The 24,066-nt window shown below is 45.2% G+C and overlaps 1 protein-coding gene across 1 annotated transcript in view; it reads left to right on the top strand.

The window, feature by feature from the left end:
• Nucleotides 1-24,066, top strand: part of Fhip1a (FHF complex subunit HOOK interacting protein 1A) — an 86,671-nt gene that overhangs the window by 50,042 nt on the left and 12,563 nt on the right. The window contains exons 5-8 of the mRNA XM_059265557.1: nt 8,769-8,936; nt 12,311-12,390; nt 19,322-19,512; nt 22,053-23,183. Of these exons, the coding sequence (XP_059121540.1) occupies nt 8,769-8,936; nt 12,311-12,390; nt 19,322-19,512; nt 22,053-23,183 (1,570 nt within the window). The remainder of the gene's footprint in view (nt 1-8,768; nt 8,937-12,310; nt 12,391-19,321; nt 19,513-22,052; nt 23,184-24,066) is intronic.

The following is a 24,066-nucleotide window of genomic DNA, read 5'->3' as shown; positions in this document are numbered from 1 at the left end:
TGAAGAGACACCATGACCACAGCAACTCTTATAAAGGAAGACATTTAATTTGGGTGGCTTACAGTTTCAGAGGTTTAGTCCACAATCATCATGGCAGGAAATGATGGCATACAGGCAGATATAGTGCTGGAGAAGGAGCTGAGAGCTCTATCTTTGATCCACAGGCAATGGGAAGTGAACTGTGTCACTGGGTGTAGCTTGAGCGTAGGAGACCTCAAAGCCCACCCCTACAGTGACACACTTTCTTCCAACAAGGCCATATCTACTCGAACAAAGCTACACCTCCTAATGGTGCCACTCCCTATGGTGGCCATTACCTTTCAGACCACCACATTCTCTAACCCTGTTCCTGGAGGAACTGCTTTTCCAGGAGGGATTTTTTTTTTCTCTTTTGTCTGGGTCATTGGAGTTGGTTCTGAAAGGTTGCATGGATGCCGTGGACTGAAATAATATGCTTAGCAGAGTCCTTAAATGCTCAGGGGATATTCAGCAACTGATAGACAATGATGCTTTTATCATTTTTCATGTTGCAAATAGTAAATTTGAATCCCAAGGCAAGAGTCTTTATCAAACAATTAGTAAACAAGAAAGAGATAGATGCCATTTTCTTTGGAATATCCCTCCCATCTTTGCTTTCGAGTTACCCCCACCCCAGTTTTCTCACCAATTCTGGCCCCAGAGTTAGACTGTGAAATCTACTCTTATATACTGTTTGCAGTATGCCTTCCCTCCCTTCATCCTTCCTTCCTCCTCTTTCTCTTTAGTATGTACAGGCTATCCTAAATTCCTATGCAGCCCAGGCTAGCCTCCTTGAACTCAAGTCCTTACGCCTCGGCTTCCCACATGCTAGGGTTACAGACACATTTTTACCATTCTTGACTTGGAGTATCTCCACAGCTGAACTCTGTTAGATGAAATTTAATTATACTGGGTCATATATTAAATTATTGTCTGGTAAATTACATTATGAAGCCAGAGGGTACAAATAATATGCATATAATATGGGACAAGAAGCTTTAGAAGTAGCCCTTTGCCAACTGCTCCAGAGAGGTGTGTGGTGGGGGTTGGTTTGTGGTTTGTGAAGGGCAAGAGAAAAAACATCTTTATGTTGTAAGAAGAGTGACTTCAACGTGGCCAACCCTTTTGTCAAGCAGAGATCTCTTAGACATGGCTGTTTTCTGCTGGCAACCTCATTATTATTTCTTCTCTAAACTATTGTTCAGCTGGTCCTGTGGGATTAGAACGAGGTTTAAATGGGTGAACATGGCAAACAGAAAATGTTTTAGAGAATCCAATGGCCCTGGCAAATCCATCCTGCCCTAGGACACACTTACTCTTTGGAGTCTCCTGGGCTTATCTGTTGTAGTGACCACAGCCCCTCCTAATTCTGCAAAATGCTGACAAGGAGAATTAGAAGGGCTTTGTTTCTGGAAGAGCTGCTGTAGTGTCCCGCCACTTCCCAACGTAAATTTGGACAAGCACATTTGTCCTGACTGTCACCAGTACCTCTGCTCACCCGATCCTCAGTTTATTTTAAATTGATGCCCCAAATCAGAAAATAGTAGCCATTTTGTTCCTGTTAGTCCCATCTTGCATTGAGATGCATAGGCATTGTCTTTAATTCTCAAATACTTGTAGATATTGTGGTTATCCCCATTTTACAGAGGAGGAAGCAGCTCAGAGAGAGTGAATGGCACAGTACAGCCCACACAGTAAAAACTGTTAGGTTTGAACCCGGGTCTGCCCGCCTGAAAATCCTGTGCTCTTTCTAAAATCCACTGTCTGTCCACGACTGGCAATCATGCTCTCTGGCTCTAGCATGACTCCCTTGCTCCTAGGGTAGACCTAAGTCAGGTCCCAGTGCTGGCCTTTGTGTACAATAACAAACAGAATGGTGTTGGCTGTCTTTCTGTCCTCATCGCTAAGTGCTGAGTTTCAATGTGTTCAACAAATGTTTGTTGAAGAGGGCCATTCCTGAAATGTGGGCAAAGTTAGGAACCCCAGAAGGTACCATCTCTATGGCGGTCAGCAGTATGCACGACAGGCCATCTCCGTCTGCACTGACGACAGAATGGGGTATAGAGAAAAGGTTGAGACTGGCTTTCATTTCAAACCTATTGTGTTACAGATGCCCTCAATGTAGCCATCACTTTCATTTCCTTCTTTTTAAAGTATTTTGGGAATAAGTAACTCAACTTCATGACATTGAACGTCACCTCCATCCTTCTCAGCCTGCCTCTGGCAGTGGCATCAGTGTACTGTGTGGCCTTAAGGTGGAGGAGCAGAAGGGAGACAGGAGGGGGCCTGATTCAGCAGCTACAGACTATTTTCAGACCTTGGGTAACTGAATCTTTTCTGTCCTGAATTTTTGGCTGACATCTGGGGTGGGCCACCCTTTGGGAACCAGGATGTCTGTCTTCCCTTTTGCACTTGAATGTGAATCTGGGGGTCTGTGTCCTTGGAAGGGAGAGGTGGCTGTGAAGAGCCCATCGGCTGCTGCCCTTGGCTACCCACAGTGGACAAGCTTCCTGTCCATTGGCTTGCTTCTCTGGCAGCAGCTGGTGGGCTTCAGCATGGGTTCAGTAGAGACTTTCTCAGTTCTGTTTCCTGTGATGTAACAAGTCTCCCTTCTCGCTCTGCTGATCCTACTGTTTCTCCACACTGCTTGGAACCATGGGGTGGGAGAACTCACCATTGACCCATGGAACCAGCTACTTAGTTTACTCCTCTGCCTCAGAGAAAACGCCAAAGAAAGGTGGCTTCTGTCCTATAGAGGATGTCACAGTCACCTGACCCCCACTGCCTGCCACCTACCTGAGTGACAGAAGGTAGGATCCATCTGTTTGCTCCAATGTGACTGGATCACAAAGAAACAGCTAGCAGATGGGAAATTTATTTTTCAAGACACATATAAACCAGTCATCACAGAGAGGACACTGGTGCTAATTTAGATGCAAATGGGATCACCCAACTAGAGCTGATTACAGAAGGGTCAGAGTGTCTATATGCTCAATTTCACTCCTACGTATCAAGTTAATGTGCTGCTGCAGTGTGGGCATGATAGCTGGGCTTTTTTTTTTTTTTGTATAGAGTTTTGACTTTGTAGAAGTAGAATGTGGCATCCATCTCCTTTTAGAAAGAAAATAGCGGTCCATTTGGTCTGTTTCTCAAAAGCTTGAAATTCTAATAAAGAAGGGGGGGATCCCTCTAGAGCTTGTAGGCTAAGATAAAAAGAAGTAGGATGACTATAAATTCAGTTGCCATCCTGCTCAGAAAGCCGGGGTCAACTCTGTGTACTTTGCTGAGCCATAGCCAGAGCTGGATCGCTGGTGGCAATGGACCCGCACAAGTGGTTTGGAGCTGTGTGAATGTACTGCTTGTTGGATGACTGTGCTTCTCACACTCAGGGCTTTGTACACTGGCATATCACATTTCCTAGGCACACCAGTGAAGCGCCTGCACACAGTGCAATTTGTATGTATTTCTAACAAAATATATATGCCTAAGTTCCTCAGAACAGAACTTGCACTTACTACATTTTCTATTTGAAAATGGTCTAAACCATTAGTGAACCAGCAAATTGAATTCATTCACCCAGTCTCAAGCTATGTTTTTTAGAAAACACAACTTTAAGGGACTGGCAAAGGCTGTTGGCATGAAGAAAGAACCAAGCAAGAGCTAAAGGAAGATGGAGAAAGTAGGTAAAGAAAGACTCGCATCAGCGAATGGACCAAATTGGACTGACAGTATTAAAACCAAGTCCCCAAGGAAGGCCTCCGTTCTAGCACTTGGGCTGGGGAGCAAGCAGAGGCAGTGCCTAGGCAGCAGGTGTATTTATTCTTCAGGTCACAGCTGTCTTTATCCTATCGAGGATGATTTTGGGAGTGGGTGGAATTTGAGTTTTCAAATGCTCCTTCACTCATTATGGCCTGCCTTTAATATGAAATAATATTCTTAAGCTGCGGCATGTGTAGACATTGTTAATTTGAGTGACAGGTTAATTTGTATAGCTGGCTAGTTTTGTGTAAGTTGGTAGCTGCCTGTCATCCTTTATAGAACAAGGTAGACACTGACAATCTTATGAGACAAAAGGTCCTCATGCTACAGCTCGTTGTCCTTCATCATTGACTAGTTAGTTTGCGACTTCTGTGTTTTGCTAATGCTGCTCTGGAATCCTAGCAGAAGGCTCCATTTTGCATTCCTCAGGCTGAGCGTCTTTCCTCTGTGGTTATCGTTAGCTTTCAAGTGATCACACTTAGGCTCTCAGTCTTAGCCTCATTAAGGACGTTGCCTATTTGGGAGGATTAGGAGAAGTTGCTGAAAGTACGATAATGGGGCAGAAAAGCTTTTCTGGGATAAAAGGCTTTGAAGGATACAGTGCGGGCAAGAGGTAGAAGGAGAGGACCACTGGGTTTCCCGGGTTGGGGTATTAGTTTAAGGTAAGTGTGACCTCAATCTATAAAGAGTTTGCAACTTGATATTTAATGGGATTGGGTTTTTAATATTTATAACATGTTATGTAAATGCTGTCCCCCAAGTGCTTCCTTAAATCCTCTTAGCTTATTAATGACAGCTTTGATTTCTAAAAAGAAATAAAATCTTTTCATTTATCCAGCCTAAGAGTAGTAAACAATAGCTGCTCAACACCCCCCTTTCATGTTGGCCCCTGAGGACAGACTTGGATTCTAGCTAGTTGATTGCTGGGCTTTTGAGCTTATTAAGGTCACATGTGACCCAGTGGGTATAGCTTATGTAGCACTCCTGCGGTAAAGCAGCTTCTGGGAGTCTCGTGACATGTCAGTTCAGCAGTGCTTGGTAAAGTTGGAGACTTAGTATCAAAGGAGCTAACTGTCAGCCCATTTGGAATGATTCCGTTTTTCTGCTTTTTTCTATTTATATTTTTTTGTCTTGATCATTTTGGTTGAGGGTTCCATCAAGCGATCCCAATGTTGCAGTCAAGTGGATGTGAATAGTTGAACTCCATGTTTGTGGTTGAGCATCATTTCCTGTTTAGCTGTGTTGAGTGGCATTAATTATTTTGGAGATCTTCACTAAAAATGTACCTACACCCAGATGTGGTAGCACACACCTGTGATCTTAATGCTTTGGAGATTGAGGCAGGAGGATTATTAGTTAGAGTTTAGCCTGGCCTACATAGGGAGGCCTGTGTCAAAAGCTAAGGGTTGAGATGGTAGTGCAGTGGATGGAGAGGAAGCTTGGGTAAAATTTTATTCCCAGAAGAACACATGCATGAGCATACACACACACACACACACACACACACACACACACACACACACACACACACAGAGAGAGAGAGAGAGAGAGGGGGGGGGGGAACAATGAGGAAGGACAGATGGAAGAGCCTCCAGGACACATGTTGAACAAGGCTTCTTCGGTGTTTGTCTAGTTGGAATTCCTTGCCTGAGCCATTTTACCTGACCCTGGGTACACAGGTGTATTCCTTACTTTTCTCGTTACCATAACCAAATATCCAGCAGGAAGCAACCAGAGGAAAGAAGGGTTTCCTTTGGCTTATAGTCTAGGAAGGGACACTGTCCACCATGGTGGGGAAGGGGTGGCAGCAGAGGAATCGGTCGCACAGTGTCAGCAGAAAGGACGCAGAGAGGGCAGGAGTCAGGGCTGGGTTCATGGCCTCCATCAATGACACCTCCAGTGAGGCTCTGCCTCCTGAGCAGCACTACCAGATAGAGATCAAGTGCCCAACCTATGAGTCTATGAGGGACATTACACGTTTTTATCACAGTAGGTATATAAAATAGGTATACAAATTATGTGTTTATATTAATAAATCATGAATTTATGTAAAACAATTATTTGTTGCACATACAATTTTGCCATTTATTAAGATGAAATCAAAGTTACATAGTGACAAATGTGCCTATTTATTTTCCCATAAAAAATTAATTCTTGACTGAATATTTAATGCTGTAGGATGTGGAACATTTTCATAATTGATTGATGCTTAGATTTTATAACTGTCAGTTCTGAGACCATCAAGTCACATGAATACCTACTACGAAGTTAGCAGTACAGTTTAGGGTCATTTCAGAAATTGTTGGAAATCCTGACCTAAGCCTAATTAAAAATTAATTTAACACTTTTTCCCCGTGAAACTCAAGCTAACAACTCAAACAGCAGTGTTTACAAGCAAGCATTCTAACATAATACAATCCAAACATATAGTAATTCCATACTTATGTGCTGAGTATATGGTGGTATATTATGTGGCATGCAGTATATGGGAGAATTAAGTTATGTTCAACTCTGGCAGATATCAATTGCTGGATCTTTGAGGAATAGCTGCCATTCACCTCCGAGGAAGTCCTCTGTGTGCGCACCTTTGTGTACTGTAGTAGGATGGTTAGGTATGGACCTCAGGATAGTTTTAGACATGTCCCCTGCAAGTCCCACTGGAGAGCTACAGAAAGGCTAGAGCAGCTAGCTGCAGAAGCAGGACAGTGGTGAGATGCACTTTTCTCAGTCTCACTTATTTGCCCAGAGTTGATATTCCCTGCTTCTGCTTCCTTTACTGTATTTGGGCTACAGAGAGCCCTTTAAAGTGGACGGACAACTTCATATGGTGTGAATGCTTGTGTGCTCACACTATTGCTACCAAGCTGGAGGAGGGTGTTTGCACTCCAGTGATGTGCCCTGTCACTCAGAACACCATTGTGGGGGGTTTCGGTGGATTCTGAAAGAGTGAATTCATTTGGGCTTTATTACCATAAGGTCCATTATGTATTAGAGTAAAGAAAGGAGACAGCTGATTTTGTGATATTTTACCCACCTGGACTCATCTATCCAGAACACAGCTGAGCACCAAGAACTTATAAAAAGTAATTCAAACCACCAAAATAGATAGCGTCAAGCCTTTATTCACAGATGCAGCCATTCATGGCCTATCTACACTCATCTCGAAGCTCTGGACATCTGGTTTCTAAACTGATCTGTGGGTTTTTAAAGCTGAAAATTAAAAGGAGAAGAGGAATGTAGTATAAAAAGAATGGCCCTGGTAATGGTACGATTAAAGTGACACTGAGCACTTTGAAAGGGAGGGAGAAATGGAAAAGAGGAGACACACTCATTCACAGAGCATTGCCATCTGCTTCATTTAGAACCAAGTGCATGGGGTGGGCCGGGGTGTTTGCAGCACGTGGTATTGGAACTCCGGAGCTTGAACTGTGCATTTGGTGACTTCAGTGCATCCAAGGTGGACGTTTCTGTGCCCAGCAGAGACATTAATAGTTTGGTGATAACCTCTAGATAGAAAGATCAGCTGCTACATTCTGCTTCTAGGAGAACAGGGAGCACATAGTAGCTCTTAGAATCAGCATGTTTAAGGTTGAGGGGCTGAGGACATGCCTCAGTCAGTGAAGTGCCTCCCATGCAAGCCTGAGGACCCAGGTTCAGATCCCTACCATCCATGTAGAAATGTTAGGTAACAGTGTGTTTCTGCAGCTCCATGGCGAGGGTAGCAGACACAGGCAGATCCCTGAGGGGCCATTGGCCATACTAGTGGAATGAGTGACCTCCAGGATCAAACAGATATCCCCTGCCCCCCCCCAAAAAAAAATCCCATAAGGTTTAGAGTGATCAAGGGATACACCTGACTTTGACCTCTGGCCTCCACTGTAAGCCTCCACTCCTCAGCTCTGTGAGAAACCTAACTCCAGTCTGATTCCCTGAAAGACTGACTTTTTTTTCTGAATAGGAAAAGTATATAGGTAGAAAAATCTGAATTTGTGTTATAAAAGTCACCATTACTTTATTAAGTAGTAAGTTCTTATAGCCCTTTATAAATAATGTTTTATGTGGGGTACTCATTTATAAAAATATTGGCTTGCTGCTTTCCAGGAACACATCTGAGAGAACATCTGTAGCACTCCATGTCTGCACCTCTCTTTTGCAATTTATTACATGATCATTTAATTTGCTATAGCTCAATTTCCTGAACATAAAGCATGTTCTTATGTTTACAGCTCCTTGTACATGGAGGATCCCAGTAAATGTTTATTGAATGACTAATAATGAGACAAATTACACCAAACTTTTTAATTATTTCTTTATTAAGCATATAAATACTTTTCATAATCTCTCATGCCATTTTGAGTATGTACTAAAACTTTTATAGGGTTTAAACTGCATTTGACTGGAACCGTCAGAGCATGTGGGTGCCTTCCCTGTCTTTGTGTAGCTAGAGTTTTCCTGACTGGCCCACAGTCAGGACAAATCTCTGACACCCGCCAGTCCCACAGCCATTCAGACCCAACCAAGTAAACACAGAGACTTATATTGGTTACAAACTGTCTGGCCGTGGCAGGCTTCTTGCTAACTGTTCTTACAGCTTAAGTTAATCCATTTCTATTAATCTATACCTTGTCACATGGCTCGTGGCTTACTGGCATCTTTACATGCGGCTTGTCATGGTGGTGTCTGGCAGTGTCTCCCCACCCGGCTTCCTGTTCTCTCAATTCTCCTCTCTGTTAGTCCCGCCTATACTTCCTGTCTGGCCACTGGCCAATCAGTGATTTATTTATTGACCAATCAGAGCATTTGACATACAGACCATCTCACAGCATCTTTGTGTTTCCCCGCTGAGCTACAGGGCAGGTGTTGTGTCCCATGGACATGTTGTTGGCTCAAGTGGTTTCATGGCAGTGTCCCTGTGTTGAGTGGGGGTGTTGGGGTGAGTCTCTGGCAGCCTTGGGAAGGTGACTTTCTGTGCTCACTGTCATTGGTTCCAGGTGACGGTGGAGGAGGTCATGACCACAACTGCATACCTGGACCTTTTCCTGCGCAGCATCTCTGAACCAGCACTCCTGGAGATCTTCCTCCGCTTCATCCTACTGCACCAACATGAAAATGTCCACATTCTGGATACTCTCACCAGCCGAATCAACACCCCTTTTCGGGTAAGGAGAGCTTCCGAGGAAGGATGCATTCAACTCAGATTCTACAAAGGAATTGTTTGGGGAATGAAATTATGAATATTTCCCTCCATCCCTCCGTGCTTTTCCACTTTCCTGCAGCTGTTATCCTCTTTCTATTTGAGTAGAGATAATTTGATAACTTTTTCCCCCTGTCAGGTGTCCCTTTGTTAGGGAGGTGGCACTAAGCTCCCACCCACCCCCACCCCAATTTTCTCAATTTGTCTGTGTCGATGCTTCCTTCTGTGGGACTGGCAAAGTGCACTTCTGAAGGAACAAAATTCTGAGAACATAAAGGCTTAAATGCAGGGAAAGCCAAGGAACTGGAGTAACCAGGGCCTGAGGTAGCAAATCTCTGTCCATGCTGTTTTGAAGTGAAAGTCTGGGAAACTGTGGGTTTAGGTTTTCATCTGTAGCCCCACTCAACTTGGAAGAGTCATTAAATACTAAGAGTGTCACCCAATGAGTGTCATCCCTCCTCAAAGACTATCTGTTTAACGTCAACAACTGTATTAAAAGCAAAAGATAAAAATCTAACAGTCTATCTTTGAGTTTATAGTATATGTGTGTTACATGTTTAAAAATAGTATCACAGAGAGGGAGAGGAGAGAACAGAACTATACAGGAATACTATTTCTGTATTTTGTTTGAATTAACTTAGTTTAAGTCCAAAGTAGAGTCTGATAAGTTTATTGGAAGAACAAAAGCAACTACTAAGGAAAAAAAATATTATATTTTATGTATTATATTGTATGTATTCATAGCCAGGAGGCAGGCACTGTAGCACAGGTCTGTAATCTAGCACTTAGGAGGCTGAGGCAGAAAGTTTGCAAACCTGCTTGGAATACATAGCAGGGCCCTGTCCCAATTAATTAAATAAATAAATAACTATGAATAAAAATTAGAGAAGCCGGGCGGTGGTGGCGCACGCCTTTAATCCCAGCACTCGGGAGGCAGAGCCAGGCGGATCTCTGTGAGTTCGAGGCCAGCCTGGGCTACCAAGTGAGTCCCAGGAAAGGCGCAAAGCTACACAGAGAAACCCTGTCTCGAAAAACCAAAAAAAAAAAAAAAAAAAAAAAATTAGAGAAATTTGTGGTGATATTTTATTTGTGCTGAAATGTGGTGATATTTTATTTGTATGTTAATAAATAAAGTTTGCCTCAAGATCAGAGGGCATAGCCAGCCATAAACAAAAGTCACACAGTGGTAGCACACGCCCTTAATCCGATCACATGGCAAACAGAGTCCCTGTGTGTTCAAGGACACACTAGGGAACAAGTGTGGTGACACACGCCTTTAATCCCAGTACCAACCATAAAGACCTGGAGGTCTGTAAAGACAGGCAATGACAAGGAAGTGAGGTAGCTGGGCTAAGAGCCAATGAGAAGGCAGAACAGCAAGGCAATAAAGGCACAGGTTAGACAGGAAGAAGCTGGTTCTCTTGGGAAGCTACGGTGGCATGGTGAACTAAGGTTAGCTGGTGGCTCTCACTATTTCGGATCTCTACAGCTTTCACCCTGTATTTGGCTCTGTGTTTCTTATTTAATAAGACTGTTTAGAAATTCGTCTACAGAAATTAAAGTGGTATACTAGGAAAAAAAAAATCTCATTTAATATTTTACCTGCTAGGAGCAAGGTCCACATTCAGCCTTCTCTAAGGCAGACCACAAGCCAAATCAAACCAACAACAAGGCTCAATGAATGTAAAAGGATTGAAACCATGTATATTATCTGATTACAGTGAGTTTAAATTAAAAACAACATTGACAGAAATTTGAGAAATCCCCAGGTAGGTAGATATATACATATTGTAAACAACATACTCATAAATACCTACAAGATCAGGAAATTACAAGGGACAGGATAAGTTGTTTTGAGATGTTACCACATGGATGAACCTTGAAGATATAACACTAAGTATCAAAAAGATATTACAGCCAGTAACAAAAGCATGAACTCTTTGATTGTATTTGTCTGAGGTAGATAGAAAAACAATAGTAAAGCTTACAAAAACAGAGGAGAATTATGGTTTCTAGACACAGCAGACCATGAGTAGTGGGGGACTTCCTTAACCTGAGCCAGGTTATCTATGAGCTCTGAGCTAACAGTGGAGAAAGCATTCCCTTAAGAAAGGAGTAAGGTAAGAGTGTGCTTGTTAATTATTTAAGCAGTGCTTCTGTTTATATAATTAAGCAAATAAAGACCCAGATAATTAAAGCTGCCTGCTTTTTAGATGGCATAATCTTATATGCAAAAAAAAAAAAAAAAAATCCTAAGGCCTATGAGGTCGGTGAGGCTGCAAAAATACAACATGTACAAAATCAACATTATTGTTATACAATAGTGAGTGTTTTAACGCCGCTTTTCCTGTTGCGAGGATAAAATTTTCTGACAAAGACAGCTCCTTAAAGGATGCAGTGTTTGCTTTAGGTCAAAGTAGAGTTCTTCATGGTAGGGACCTCAAGGCAGCGGGAGCTGAAATGGCTGGTCACATCACATAGTCAGGGACACAGAAGGATGACTGCGTGGATGGTGGGGCTAGCTTCACTTTCGTGTGGCCCACAATTAAAACGGGCTTTCCAACATCAATCAAGGTTGTTAAGATAATCCCCCACAGGTGTGCCCAGAGGTCTACCTCCCAGGTGATTTTAGGTTCTGTCATATTGGCAATAACACTAACCTTCTGAGTGAGCAATTGAGAACAGCTCAGGACCCAGAAGCTACCGTGACTTTTGTAATTGGGTGTCTCCCCTGCTTGGTAGTCCATTGTTCCTTCGTAGAAATTAGAAGTTGAAAGAATTCATGTGTTTGTTAAAAAATATTTAGTTTCATTATTCTTTTTGAGTGAACTCCTTAAGGAAGTAAATCCTCATACTTGAAGCACTATAGGAAATGGAACCAAAGAGAAAAATTTGCCCCAACACCAAGAGAGAAACTGAGGCTTAAACTGAACATTCTAAAGAGAGTTGGCCAGGTTTTGAGTGCTTTCCTGTGAGCCCTCTCTTGTAAATAACCAGTGTCACATTTGAAGACAACTTAAAAAAACAAATTGTCCGAAGAGGCGGTAGGAAGTTCATATGTGTGTCGGGAGTTGAAGGGGCACATTTGTATTATCTGGGTCTTTGATTCACAATATGAGCATGAGTATTTCCCAGGCAGCCGTTAGGTTGCTAGCCAACTCGTCCCCTGGGGGAACTGGTATTTGGAATACATTTTTCCTGGCAGCAATGTGTGTTTTATGAAAACTGCTAGGGATGGAGAGTCCATTTGGTTGTGTAATTCTGATTTATTTGTCACCTACTGGGGGTGGAGTTATCAGCCTGACATCTGAAGCCGTGCTGTGTTTATTGTTCCCCCAGCTCTGTGTGGTGTCCCTGGCTCTGTTCAGAACGCTCATCGGTTTACACTGTGAAGATGTGATGTTACAACTAGTTTTAAGGTGAGCTTCCATTATTTGTCCTCGTTAAAGAAGTTTCCTTTGCAGTGTTACTGTTTTGTTTTACTTTGATAATGTAAATGAAGTCAGGACAGTGCCTCTAAGGAAGAAAATTATTAAGAGAGCCAATTTAATTTTTTTTTGGTGTTATCTCCTAAAGTTAATTTTGTTTCATTATGAAAAGTTTTTAGTGGGGGCATTTGTATTGTATTATGAATGTGTTCCTGGAAACAATAATGAGAATGTTGGAAAATTCTGCAAGTATTAAAGCTCTTTGGGGTCATGGCTGAACTTTGGTCTCCTGGGCCACTCTTTGTTGTTTGCGCTCTTAAGGGACCCTTTTTATTAAAAACAACTCTTTTTTCAAATATAAAACACTTGGATGTGGTTTTCAGCCTTTTCTTTAGTAACATTACAGTGTGACTGTCCAGGCTGTGAGCTTCGGTTGAGAGGACAGCATGAAGCAGATGGATGTCAGGGCTCAGCACAAGATGGCAAAGCCAAACTCCAGGAAAGTGGGGAAGCTCTGAGGATGCTGCCGTTTGAGGGTGGGGGGGTCTGAGTGCTCTTCAGATGGTCTGTTTGGTGATTAGGCAGCAGGTTCAGCAGCCCCCAGTCTGCCTTATCCCCCTCTCCGCCTGCCATGGGAACCCCTGCTTCTGTGAAGGAAAGTGACTGTGTTCCTTGGGAACATGTGGTTCTGTCCCTAATCCTCCTGCAGCACTCCAGAAGCACCAGGCTAGTCCCAGTCATTGTCTTTCCTCCTTTGTGCTGAACCCAACCCCTAAATCCTGAATGCACTCCTCCAGTGAGACCCGCCCTAACATGAGATTCAGGGTGTGTAAAGGGGGCCCACAGAACTAAGATCCCTACAGGAAAGACCATGCCCCTGTCCTCTGTAACCACTATGGACAAGGCAGGGACAGGCCAGGGACTGTAAATTAACTTCCTGTAGAGAAGTGTTTGTCCTATCATCTTCTCTCAAGTGGGCTGGTGTCTAGACACACAGCTCCGCTTTCTGGAGGGTGGGAATGGAAGAGTGGAAAGCTTTGGGAGCAGAAGCAGGTAGGCCTGACCTGAGGAGCTCTGCTCTAAGAGGGCGTGGCCAGCAGGTGTAGTGTCAGAGGATCAGCCTGTGCACTGGTGAGTGCTCTCCTCCTTCCTTAGTGGAAATAGGGAGCAACAGTGGAAGGAAGGACAGGGCGAGAGGGAGGCCTGGGCTTTCCCTGTCTTCCACTGCGTGTTGACATGACTGGGGTGGGAGTGACTGAAGAGGGGCTGGGAACACAGCTCATGTGATAAGGGCCTGCCATGCAAACGAGAGGACCTGAATTTGATCCCCAGAACCCACTTTAAAAATAGCCGGTGTGGTAGTGTATGCTTGTAATCCCAGTGCCGGGGAGGCAGAGACAGGATCTCTGGAGTTCCCTGGCCAGCCAGCCTGGAGTAATAGTCGAGTCCCAGGCCAGTGTGAGAGCATGTCTCAAAATAAACAAGGTAGATGGTGTCTGAGGAATGATATATGAAGTTGACCTCTGACCTCCATGTGTATATATATGTACACAGAGATAGAGATTGATTGATTGATTGATTGATTGATTGATTATTGAGGTGAATCCAGGATCACTGAGATGATAGGTAGCTCTAGGAAAGCCAGGGGATGTGAAAGGTCCGTTCTGGGAGTGGTCATTGCACAGGACTGGTCAGAAAGGCAGATTCCCCCAGAACCTGGTAAATCAGAAACCCTAGAGGTGGTGTCTATGAACTGTGTCTTACAAACACTGTGGAGGGTCCTGGTGTACCACCAGAGTTGGAGTGTCACTGGCTGGAGGGATGGTGGGTGTGAGTATAGCATCCTACAAAAAGTGGGAATTAAAACCGAGTCTGGAAAAACTTGGTGGCACACTCTGGAGGGCCTCACAGATTGTTGCTTTATGGGAGACTATCATTTATAAGATTTTTAAGTAAAACAGTGTTTTTGAACTTTTAGGGTTTAAATCAGGTCATCAGTAACTAATCTCAAGGCATTAGCAGAGAACAAATCCGATCATAAGGACACAGCTGGTAGTCTGTTTTAAAAGGATTACTTCAGCTCCCCAGCAAGTCTCTACCGACAGACAGAATGCATTAGCAGGGCCTGAATGAAATCCAGCAGAACAACTTGGCAAAGCATTTTTTTTTATTGCTCAGAAGCAGGCTTTTACTCAAGGTGGGCAAAGCCTTGATTGCATTTGAATGTTAAATTCCTAAATGCTGCATCGTTGATGGCAGAGAAAACAGCTGTGTTTTCAGGGTCCCTGAAATGGCAGTGTCCCTGGTCAGGTCTGAGATCTATCACTTCCCCACTGTGGGTCACCAAGGTCTGGCAAGGCTAGAGTGGCAGGTTTGCTGGCTGGACATCTGATGACCTTTACAAGATGAGCTCTGACCACGTTTTGCTCAGAATATTCAAATCTGTCCTCAGCAATGGTGTTAAACATGATTGCATCTGAGAGCCAGACCTGGACCTTATGAAGATGAGAAATGTGCATGTGTCCAAGTCAGATCTAGTCAGTTCTGTGATGTCCCAGAAGGTGCCTGCAGGGCATGATGCTATTACAAGTTCTGAATGGAAGAAGTTCTAAATTCTGGGCCTGAGGTTAGAGACAGACCTGGCCCTAGGTTCTCTGGCTAGCTATTTTTCCAGATGGGTGGATGGGTGCTAATACAACACCACAATTGCTCTTTCCTGAACACTTCCTCTATTTCCAACTCTATCTGGAGTACCAGAGGACCTGAGAGGCCTGTGCAGGAGACCTCTGGCTCCCGCTCCTCCCTCTAAGCCTGAAGATGTGCTTGTCTCACTTCTGGAACATGCTGCCTCATAGCATTGTTGAGAGGACCAATTATGGTGACATCCATGAAAGCATTTCGAAATAATGCAGGGTATTATATACACTTAAGGGAGGGGGACTTTCTAGAAAATGTATTTTAAACTCCTAAGAATAATGTCTTTCTGATTTAGAATCTGTGCCTGAAGCAAGGACAGCAACAAACTTTATTCTTCTCGCCACTTAAACTTTGTTGGAAAGAATATAAAAATAGATCATAATCTCCCTTTCAGTTTTGCCTGCTGTGCAGTCGTTTGACTGTGCGTGATAAGCTTGGAGGTCTGAGGGCCCATGCAGCAGCACAGGCTGTGGGGATCCTCCTAGTGAAGGTGTTCTGTCTGTCTGTCTGTATATCTGTTATGTATCTATCTGTTGTAACTCAAGCACTCTTAAATATTGACACTTCAAAGTAGTATTCTGTTCATCACCGTTGGAGTTTCTCCTTTGGCAAAGGGTCAGAAGAGTCACCTGAAATGAGATTCCCAGAGAGGGGGTAGGCCAGTGAGCAGAAAACCCAGGAGAAATTGCCCACGTGCAGCTGAGAGAGGCCAAGGGCAGGCAGGGACTATTGACAGGTAGTGATGCGGCAAACTCCTCTGTTCCAGGAATTCCCCAGTTCTGGTGAAAGTCAATTGCTATACCTTAGCTGCCATTTCTGAATGTTCTCGTTAGGGTGTTTTTGTTTTTTAATCAGGTTTGTGAACCCCATTGCCTGTTGTGTTCAGACAGGAGCAGTTTTACTTGAAGCGAGGCTGTGTGTACGTTTCAGGAACACTTCTGTCTGGCAAAGGAGTTGGGGATCAGTGACAGAGGTGGACAGCCAGCCCAGGGAGAGGTGGAGAGGAGAAACATGGCTGGACTTTGAAGCTCACTGATGGCACTTGCAGTTTTGTGTCTGGGGTCCAGGCTTCAGTTCATCACTGCTGCCATCCATTCGGTGTTTCCTTGTCAGTACATCACTGAATAGTGTGTGCTCTTTGTCCTCACTGGTTAGTCACTGACCACTCTGAGGGGTGGCCTACTTTTTAAAAATGTGTCAAGAATATCATGTATATATATAATGTATTTTGATCATATCTACCCGACTCCTCCTCCCACTTCACCTCCCATGTCTTCCAAACTTCATGTCATCTTTTTTTTGATGACTTAAATGATGCCCAATGAAAGGTTTTAGAGAGTTGGGCAAGTGATGGAAACCTGTGTGCATAAGTGTAACATGGACAGCACTGTTTATTCCGGGTATATTGGGAAATGACTTAATCTGGACATTTAAAGACCGTATTTCTTAGTCTGTGAGCTACACGTGGTGGTGTTGACCTGTAATCCCAGTACTCAGGAAGCTGAAGCAGGGGAATGATGAGTTTGAGGCCAGACTGGGCTACACAGTGATTTGAGGAACATAGCATTTCAGTCAATAAACACACACAGAGATCTCTAATTATTACTCCCTGGATTTAAGTAAAATCTCCAAACAAAATTACGTAGCATGTAGTCAAAAGATGGCTTCATAAAAAAATGCCTGTACTAAATGCTCACATTATTTTTCTGTTAGCAACAACCATATTATCTTGGTATTTATCATTTGGGAAGCTGTTAGCATTTATTCTGTTCCCTACCATTCCTTCAAAAAGATGGAAGGACACAGGGCTAGAGTATGGTGTGTGTGTGATTACCCTTGATTTAAAAAGCCAACAGAGCACCAGTGCTGGGACCCCTTGGGGGGTCGTTCACTGGGGTGCCTGTCCCCATTTCCGTCCCATAGAACCCCTGCTTTAACCAACAGGCATCTCCCTCCATTTACGGAAGAGGACATTCTTAGCTTGTGCTGAGAACAGGTATTTTTAAAGTCGTACATTGTCAACTCTTTCTTCTAAAATAATTTCAAGCTATCTACTGGGTGGTATTTGATAAATAGCTTTATTAGCTTTGATCCAGTGCTCCATTTTTGTTTAATACTTCAAACAAAGAGTAGAAGCATGTGTATCAGTTTAAGTCATGAAACATGATTGGGTTGAGCTGCAAACAGGCATCGAGTTCGTGCAGTCCATGAAAACACTGAAGCTGTTGATTCTATGAATAGTTAATGATCCACGTGCAGGTACAGTAAGTCCCACGTAACCTGCATTGCTGTAGACCTGGCCAGCCTGGAATAGAAGAGTTCCCATCGGTGCTATGGGATTCCTTGCCTTGCCTTTGTCCTTGTCATCTCATATCAGACCTTGGCCCTCTGGGAAGCAGCAGCCATCACCTCCCCAAGCCAGAGCTCTTATGTACATTCATGAACATGTCTTTCTCCCACCATTTTCACGTGGTGTCTGCCCTTGCTCTGGCCCTTTTTTTAGGAGCTGTTTCACTTCCATTATGTCCTGGCCCCTGGCTGCCTGTGCCTGCCTTCCACCCAGCTGCCCCCCAGTTGCCTCCATCCTCAACTGCCCTGAGGTGCTGGGCAGCTGGATTAGCTGTGATGCTCTCTGAGTTCCAGCTGGCCTGTGTTCAGACAGAGGTGGGGAATGCCTCTCTCCCCTTGTCCCCTGTATTACTAAGGCATCTCAGTTCACAGAGCCCTTAGGAGAAGGGATGTCTTTATTTTCCACCTGTGCCATCCAGCCTCGGTCCTGTACAGTTCAGACCCAGGTCTCCAAGGTGTCTGGACAGACCCGTCTCCTCCCCTGTGCTTCCCTCCCACTCTGTTCCTCTCTGTTCTTGTTGCTTTCAAGAAACAGCTTAGATGTGGATGCCACCACACCAGAGTGACTGATGGGTGAATCTGGCTCTTAGAAACAGCAGTGTGTGTGCGTCCATGAGGGTGGAGGGAGTGAGGAAAGACAAGACCCTATTACCTAGCTACACTAGGAATTTAAAGGACTCAAGAAATGGCTTGATTTGGGGAGAGCGGCAAGTTTGTGTTTCATACCCCGAGAGTGCTCTTGAAGTGACCACTTCGAATGGATCAAGGGCATTGAATGTTTTTCTCCTTGACTCAAGCTCCTTGCCGCAGATGGGCCATTAGAACAAACAAGTTTCTTCATTGGGATCAACGGGAGATGTGGGGACCAGTCCATGATTATAAGCCCCTAGACATACCCTGTGAGCTGTGCTTCTCAATCTCTTTCAGGGGATTCTTAATTACAGCTTGTTTTCCTCTGTGCTGCCTCTTTCTCGGGAGCTGAAATGGGAAGTCAGAAACATTCTGGTTTACCGAAAGGTTGTGGTTGCTCAGATGGGGGCTTAGGCTACTGTGAAATTGTCTCTGGCCTCAGGTCCTTCAACCACTTGGTCCATCCTTGTTGAACTGACTGGTGCAGTGTTTGCCTTCAGAATGGGCAGCCACTCAACCCACCCGTTCTGCCCACAGAGCTCGGTGGTGTGCTCAAGTGTGTCTGAAACAGATGATGGGATCTTCTGTTCTCTGGGTTCATGTTAACACGAAGATGCTTTCAGTCACCAGCCAGCCTGCGCAGCGGGGTTCAGCACTCCCCACTGAACTGTTGGGCACCATTTTCCCTCCTGTCCCAGAGAACAGAAGAGGCTGTGGAGGGGTGTGCCACCTTCACCGAGTGCCTATTGTGGGCCAGAGTTTTAGGAATCCAAAGACAAAACTATTGATGAAGCAGTCCTTGCTCTGGTAGCACGCATTCGAGGAGGTAGATTAGAAATATTCATGATGCGAGATTAATAATGCTTCCACGTACACACAGTGGAGGGAGAGAAGAGCTGCTGTGCCTTGGAGAAAGGAGCTGGGAAGCCTCCCCAGAGAATGTGGTGCTTCCACAACAAGGAGCTGTCAGGTGGAGAAGGGGGAAGCCTCACTCTGGATGGAGTCTGTTGTGAGTTTAAAGGCGTAGGGTAAAGAGGGACATGAGAGGGTATTGGAGAGGGCTAGAAATGTGCTGAAGAGAACAGTTCTGTCAGAAGGAAGAAGCCCTTGGCAGGCTTTTAAGCAAGGGAGTGAATAACCAGTGTGCCGCCGCTCATGACTGGTTCCAGTTGTATTTTATGGCGTCGTTCGTGGTAGTGTTTAGGGCATTGCAGAGACGTTGAACTCTGGCTCTCTGTCATTCCAGGTACCTGATCCCCTGCAATCACATGATGCTGAGTCAAAGGTGGGCTGTGAAGGAAAGAGACTGTTACTCCATGTCCGCGGCCAAGCTGCTTGCCTTGACGCCCGTCTGCTGTGCCAGTGGCATCACTCTGACACTTGGGAACCAAGAAAGGGATTACATCCTCTGGTCAAAGTGTATGCATGATGCTTCAGGTGGGAGCACGTTAGGATGGTCTTTAAACGTGATGCCGAATCCCTCTCTCGGCCTGGTGCGTCTCTCTGGGTAGACAAGATAACGGCAGGGTGAAGGAGTAGTTGGAGCTTTTTCTGCTGCAGAGGAGTTGTAGAGTCTGTAGTTAGTGTTCACCAAAGCACCTGCCTTCACCTAGTCATTTCCACAGATTTATATGTCCCTTTTAGTGGTGTCTTCCAAGTCCAAATGTGAAAATAATGTATTAACACATCTTCTAAAACAAAGTGGGTTACAAGTGTTCGGTCTGTAACCAAGACAGACCTGCTTTTTAATTTCCAAAATTCAAAATTCAGATTAAAAATGACTTTCCAAAACTGGTCCGCTACTTTCTCTGTGCAGTCACATTTAAGGATGTGAAGGGAGTAAGTAAGTAGTGCTATCATTTGCAGATGAGGAAACAGACTTGGGGAGAATTGACTCGGTCATGGTTATGGCACTGGCAACTTCTCTGATTCCCATGCCCCATGTTTGTTCCGTATCCTGCCTCTGGAGTTACCACAGATGTGTGTCCTACTGGGGACACACAGCTAGCTGGCAGGATTCCTGTGCAGCAGTTAACTTTTCCTCTTTTCTGTGAAATAGTACCTTCCCCAAAGGACTGCTCCAAGGGTAGGTGAGTTCAGGCACACAGAGCTCTTAGGAGGCTTGCCCGGCACGTAGCCACTGCTCAGGAAATATTTCTAGGAGTAGTTTGATGTCTTTTTCTGTAAAGTGTGTAAGAGAAGCAGCACTAGCCTCTGACAGTAGAATGGTAAACAATGAGGTGTGTATCTGAGGTAAACTGGACTGTGTGCATACTCCTAAAGGCTCAAGCCTGATCCATTACGAAGGGGCACAGAGCTCACAAAGATGTGGCGCCAGAGTGTGGAAAGGGTCTAGAGGAGGCCAGCACTCGAATCATCCATGACCCTGCCACAGATAGGGGCGGATGTTCTTCTATCTGTGAGCAAGTGGGGAAAACCGTATCTATCATATAGGATTATTAATTTCCATGCCAGTGATAAAGCACTTACAGTATTGTAGATACTTAAGGAATGGTGGACAGCATGTTTCCCCCCAAGTCTGAGTTTTTTCTAGACATTTCATTTTCCAGGAAATTACAAATGTAAATACAGGCGTTTTCACAACTATTTCAGTTCTGATGTTGGAACTTATAACATGAAGTCAGTCACCTTTAAACACAGGACACCTTCTCGGGTTGAAATGACTGTTGTGATTGACGGTGACTTGGCTTCAGGAGACCGTCTGATATGTATCAGCATCCTGATTATTGCCAACAAGGTGCAATGAGTTAATTGCCTTTTCTAGAAACCCAGGATTTTTCTACTAGAAAACCTGGTTCTCAAATGAGTCATTAGCCTTCCACTTTATTATCAAAATCAAAATACTTTAAAATTATTACATCCTGTGGCAAGCACCACATTAGGAACACTGCCTGTCATCCCCTTGTCCTGGAGAGTGGCCCTCATCAGCTCTTGTTTCTCTGATGACTAACATTGTCACCAGAGAAGTCAGGATCCCCTCCATTCGGGTCCCTCATCTTGTTAATAAATGAATTTAGAAATGGACTCCGAAGGAAACTCGAAGACAATTTTAGTAGAATTTGAGGGAGAAACACACGGACAGGCAACTGTAAGTCTTGGCAGATGGTGGGAAGAGGGAGATGAGGAAGAGGAAGAGAGAGGCCATGCCTCATGCCCTTTCAGTTAGGGTCCCAGAAAGCAGGGAGACCCTGCAGTCGATGAGCACCAGCTACACGCAGTGTATGACACAGGGGTGGGGTGTGGGTGGGGTCTTCAGAGGAAGAGTGAGGCTGTGCCTGGGTTTCTGGCCAGTATCCAAAAGAAAAAGAGAAAAGAAGGAAAGTTAGTTTTCTGAGTAATTCAGAAAATCTGGAAGGCTCCATAGCAGAGGCTCTGTAAGAGGCTGCATGAGGAAGGGGTTTCTGGGAGGGGTGAGTGCATTATCTCTTTAAGAGGATAATTATTCTTCCCATCTTCCTAGCATATCTTCAGGTGAACCAGCTTTCCCGTGGGGTGGACTCAAGGCCAGGTGATTGACAGCCCCAGCTAGATTAACTCTTAAGGGAGGAAACAGTAGCATGTATGTAAAGCTCTGATTTCATGTGTCCTCCTGGGGCCGGAGGCATTTAATTTTTTTGACCAGGAGGCCTGAGGAGTGAACAAGCGGGCGCTTACCTTTCTGGTGTTGCCAGGAGATGGGAGGTAGGCTCCAAAGCTGACCATGAAGGAGGGGACCATGCTCATGGGCCTCTCCGGCTGTCTGGTTACCTCACAGCATTACCTACAGTTTCTGTAGCCCGCACCTGGCAATTTTGGTTTTATATCTTCTTGAGGGTGGAGTGTCTGTCACTGTCTTTCCCTCTTAATTCAGCGTTTATTATCAGAAATAATGTAACTAGCCATTGCTGACCTAAACGGATAGCAAGTCCCCGACTCATCCCCACCTCTCTTCCTGATGGCTGTTTGTTCCTGCACAGGGCCCGAGGAACAGCCGCTGCCAGAAGCGCCCTGCCCATCTCCTCCACCCGGCCCTCCTTCCCCTCCTGCCCCCGCAGCCTGCATTGTGGAGTATGGGAAGGCCCTGGACATCAGCTACCTGCAGTATCTGTGGGAGGCCCACAGCAACATTCTCCACTGCATGAGGGACTGCAGGGTGTGGTCAGCCCTCTATGATGGGGACTCACCTGACCCTGAGACCTTTCTGCAGAGTCTGCCAGAGGAGAGCCGAGAAAGTTCAGGCCAGCCAGAGGCCAGACTCCCTCAGCAGCACACCAGGACAGCAGGGCAGACGAAGGACAAGAACCAGTCAGAGCTGGAATGGGATGACAGCTACGACACTGGTATCTCATCTGGAGCTGATGTGGGCTCTCCTGGGCCTTATGACGATGTGGAGACTCCAGCCCCACCGGCACCCGTGGAGCCCCCCAAACACATCCAAGAGATGAAGAAGAACGCCATCCTCCTCTTCAAAGGGTCCTACATAGAAGAGTCAGACTTCCAGGATGACGTGATGGTATACAGGCTGTGTGCTGAGAAGGACTCTGAGGACACCAGGGAGCCACAGGGAGACATGGCTGACCCACCAGCTGAGGCCCAGCCCCAGGACCAGCCTGAAGCCCAGAGTCCCCCCATGAGCAACGGACCTCTCTTTAGCCCTGATCCTGAGGCAGAGGCACGGCCCAGCAGGGAGAGTTCAGACCTGTGTCAGAACATGTTCTCAGAAGCCAAGCAAGAGAGTGAGCCCGATGCAGCCTTGGAATCAAACTCGGAGTTGACAGCCCCTGCATTTGAGGCGGAAGTCCAGTCAGACCCGCCCGTTGCCGACTCAGAGAGTGAAGATTTCATTGCACAGTATGACCAAATCATTCAAGAGCTGGATTCTGGCACTGAGGGCTTGATGGACCAGAGAATCCCCTCCTCGGACCCCCTGCTTCTGACAAACCAGGAAGAGAGTCGAGAAGAAGGCAGAGGAGAAGAGGAGGATGACTTCGACTCCCTCATGGCAGAAGCTCCTGCTGTGGAGACCGTGCCGTCCCCATTTGGTGTCAGAGAGGACGCGGCCTTCACCAGTCGCCATCCCGTGAGGACTCAAAGCACCCCGTTCACAGGTGACAGCCTAAGTTGCTTTGTGGTTTCCACTTGTGCTGTGGTAAGAGGTGAGGGTAAGGTGTGTCCGTTTACCTGACAGGAGTGAAATACCTTTTTAAAAAAATTTAATTAATTAACTAATTTATTTATTTATTTGGGTTTCCCGAGACAGGGTTTCTCTGTGTAGCTTTGCGCCTTTCCTGGATCTCACTCTGTAGCCCAGGCTGGCTTCGAACTCACAGAGATCCCCCTGGCTCTGCCTCCCGAGTGCTGGGATTAAAGGCGTGCGCCACCGCTGCCCAGCAGGAATGAAATATCTTTGCAGGGAGTGAAGGGGCAGTCTTGTTTTCCATTCCTACTATGATGGATGTGTTTGGTTGGCAAATCAAGCTTTACGTTGTCTTCTGTCTCATCTTCTCCCGATGTTCCTGATAAAGTCATAGGTCTGATTGACCACACAAGAATCGAGTCATTTTTTAAAGCTGCTTTTCCTTGAATCTAATTTATTTTTCTCCTTAGCACTTACTCGTATGTGTATTGTTAAAACAAATATATTTTGCTGTTAGAGGGAGTGCTCCATGATGGTGATGTGTTTGTTCTATGGTCTGTCCCCAGTAGCCAAGAAGTGACATCATGCTTGAAACACTTGCAGGATGACGGTTGGGTGAGAAGAAGGGCACTGCCATTAGTTGGGCTCTCGCCCTAAAGGAAAGACTTAACCCCTCAAAATAAGACTAGATCCACATACACTAACCACTTTCCCAAACGTGTATGTTCCAGCGAGAACACTGCCAGCAGCAGGGAGAATCTGTGTAAGGCAGAGGGCTAAGACAGGGTCTAAAATGAGCGCGTCAGCCGAGGAAGTATGATAGAAACCATGAGTAACTGTTAAGCAGGAAAGTC

Source organism: Peromyscus eremicus, chromosome 6 (genome assembly GCF_949786415.1).
Source record: "Peromyscus eremicus chromosome 6, PerEre_H2_v1, whole genome shotgun sequence".
In the NCBI taxonomy this organism is placed as follows: domain Eukaryota; kingdom Metazoa; phylum Chordata; class Mammalia; order Rodentia; family Cricetidae; genus Peromyscus; species Peromyscus eremicus.
The sequence above is the reverse complement of the archived record's forward strand: the minus strand, read 5'-3'. Positions and strand labels throughout refer to the sequence as shown.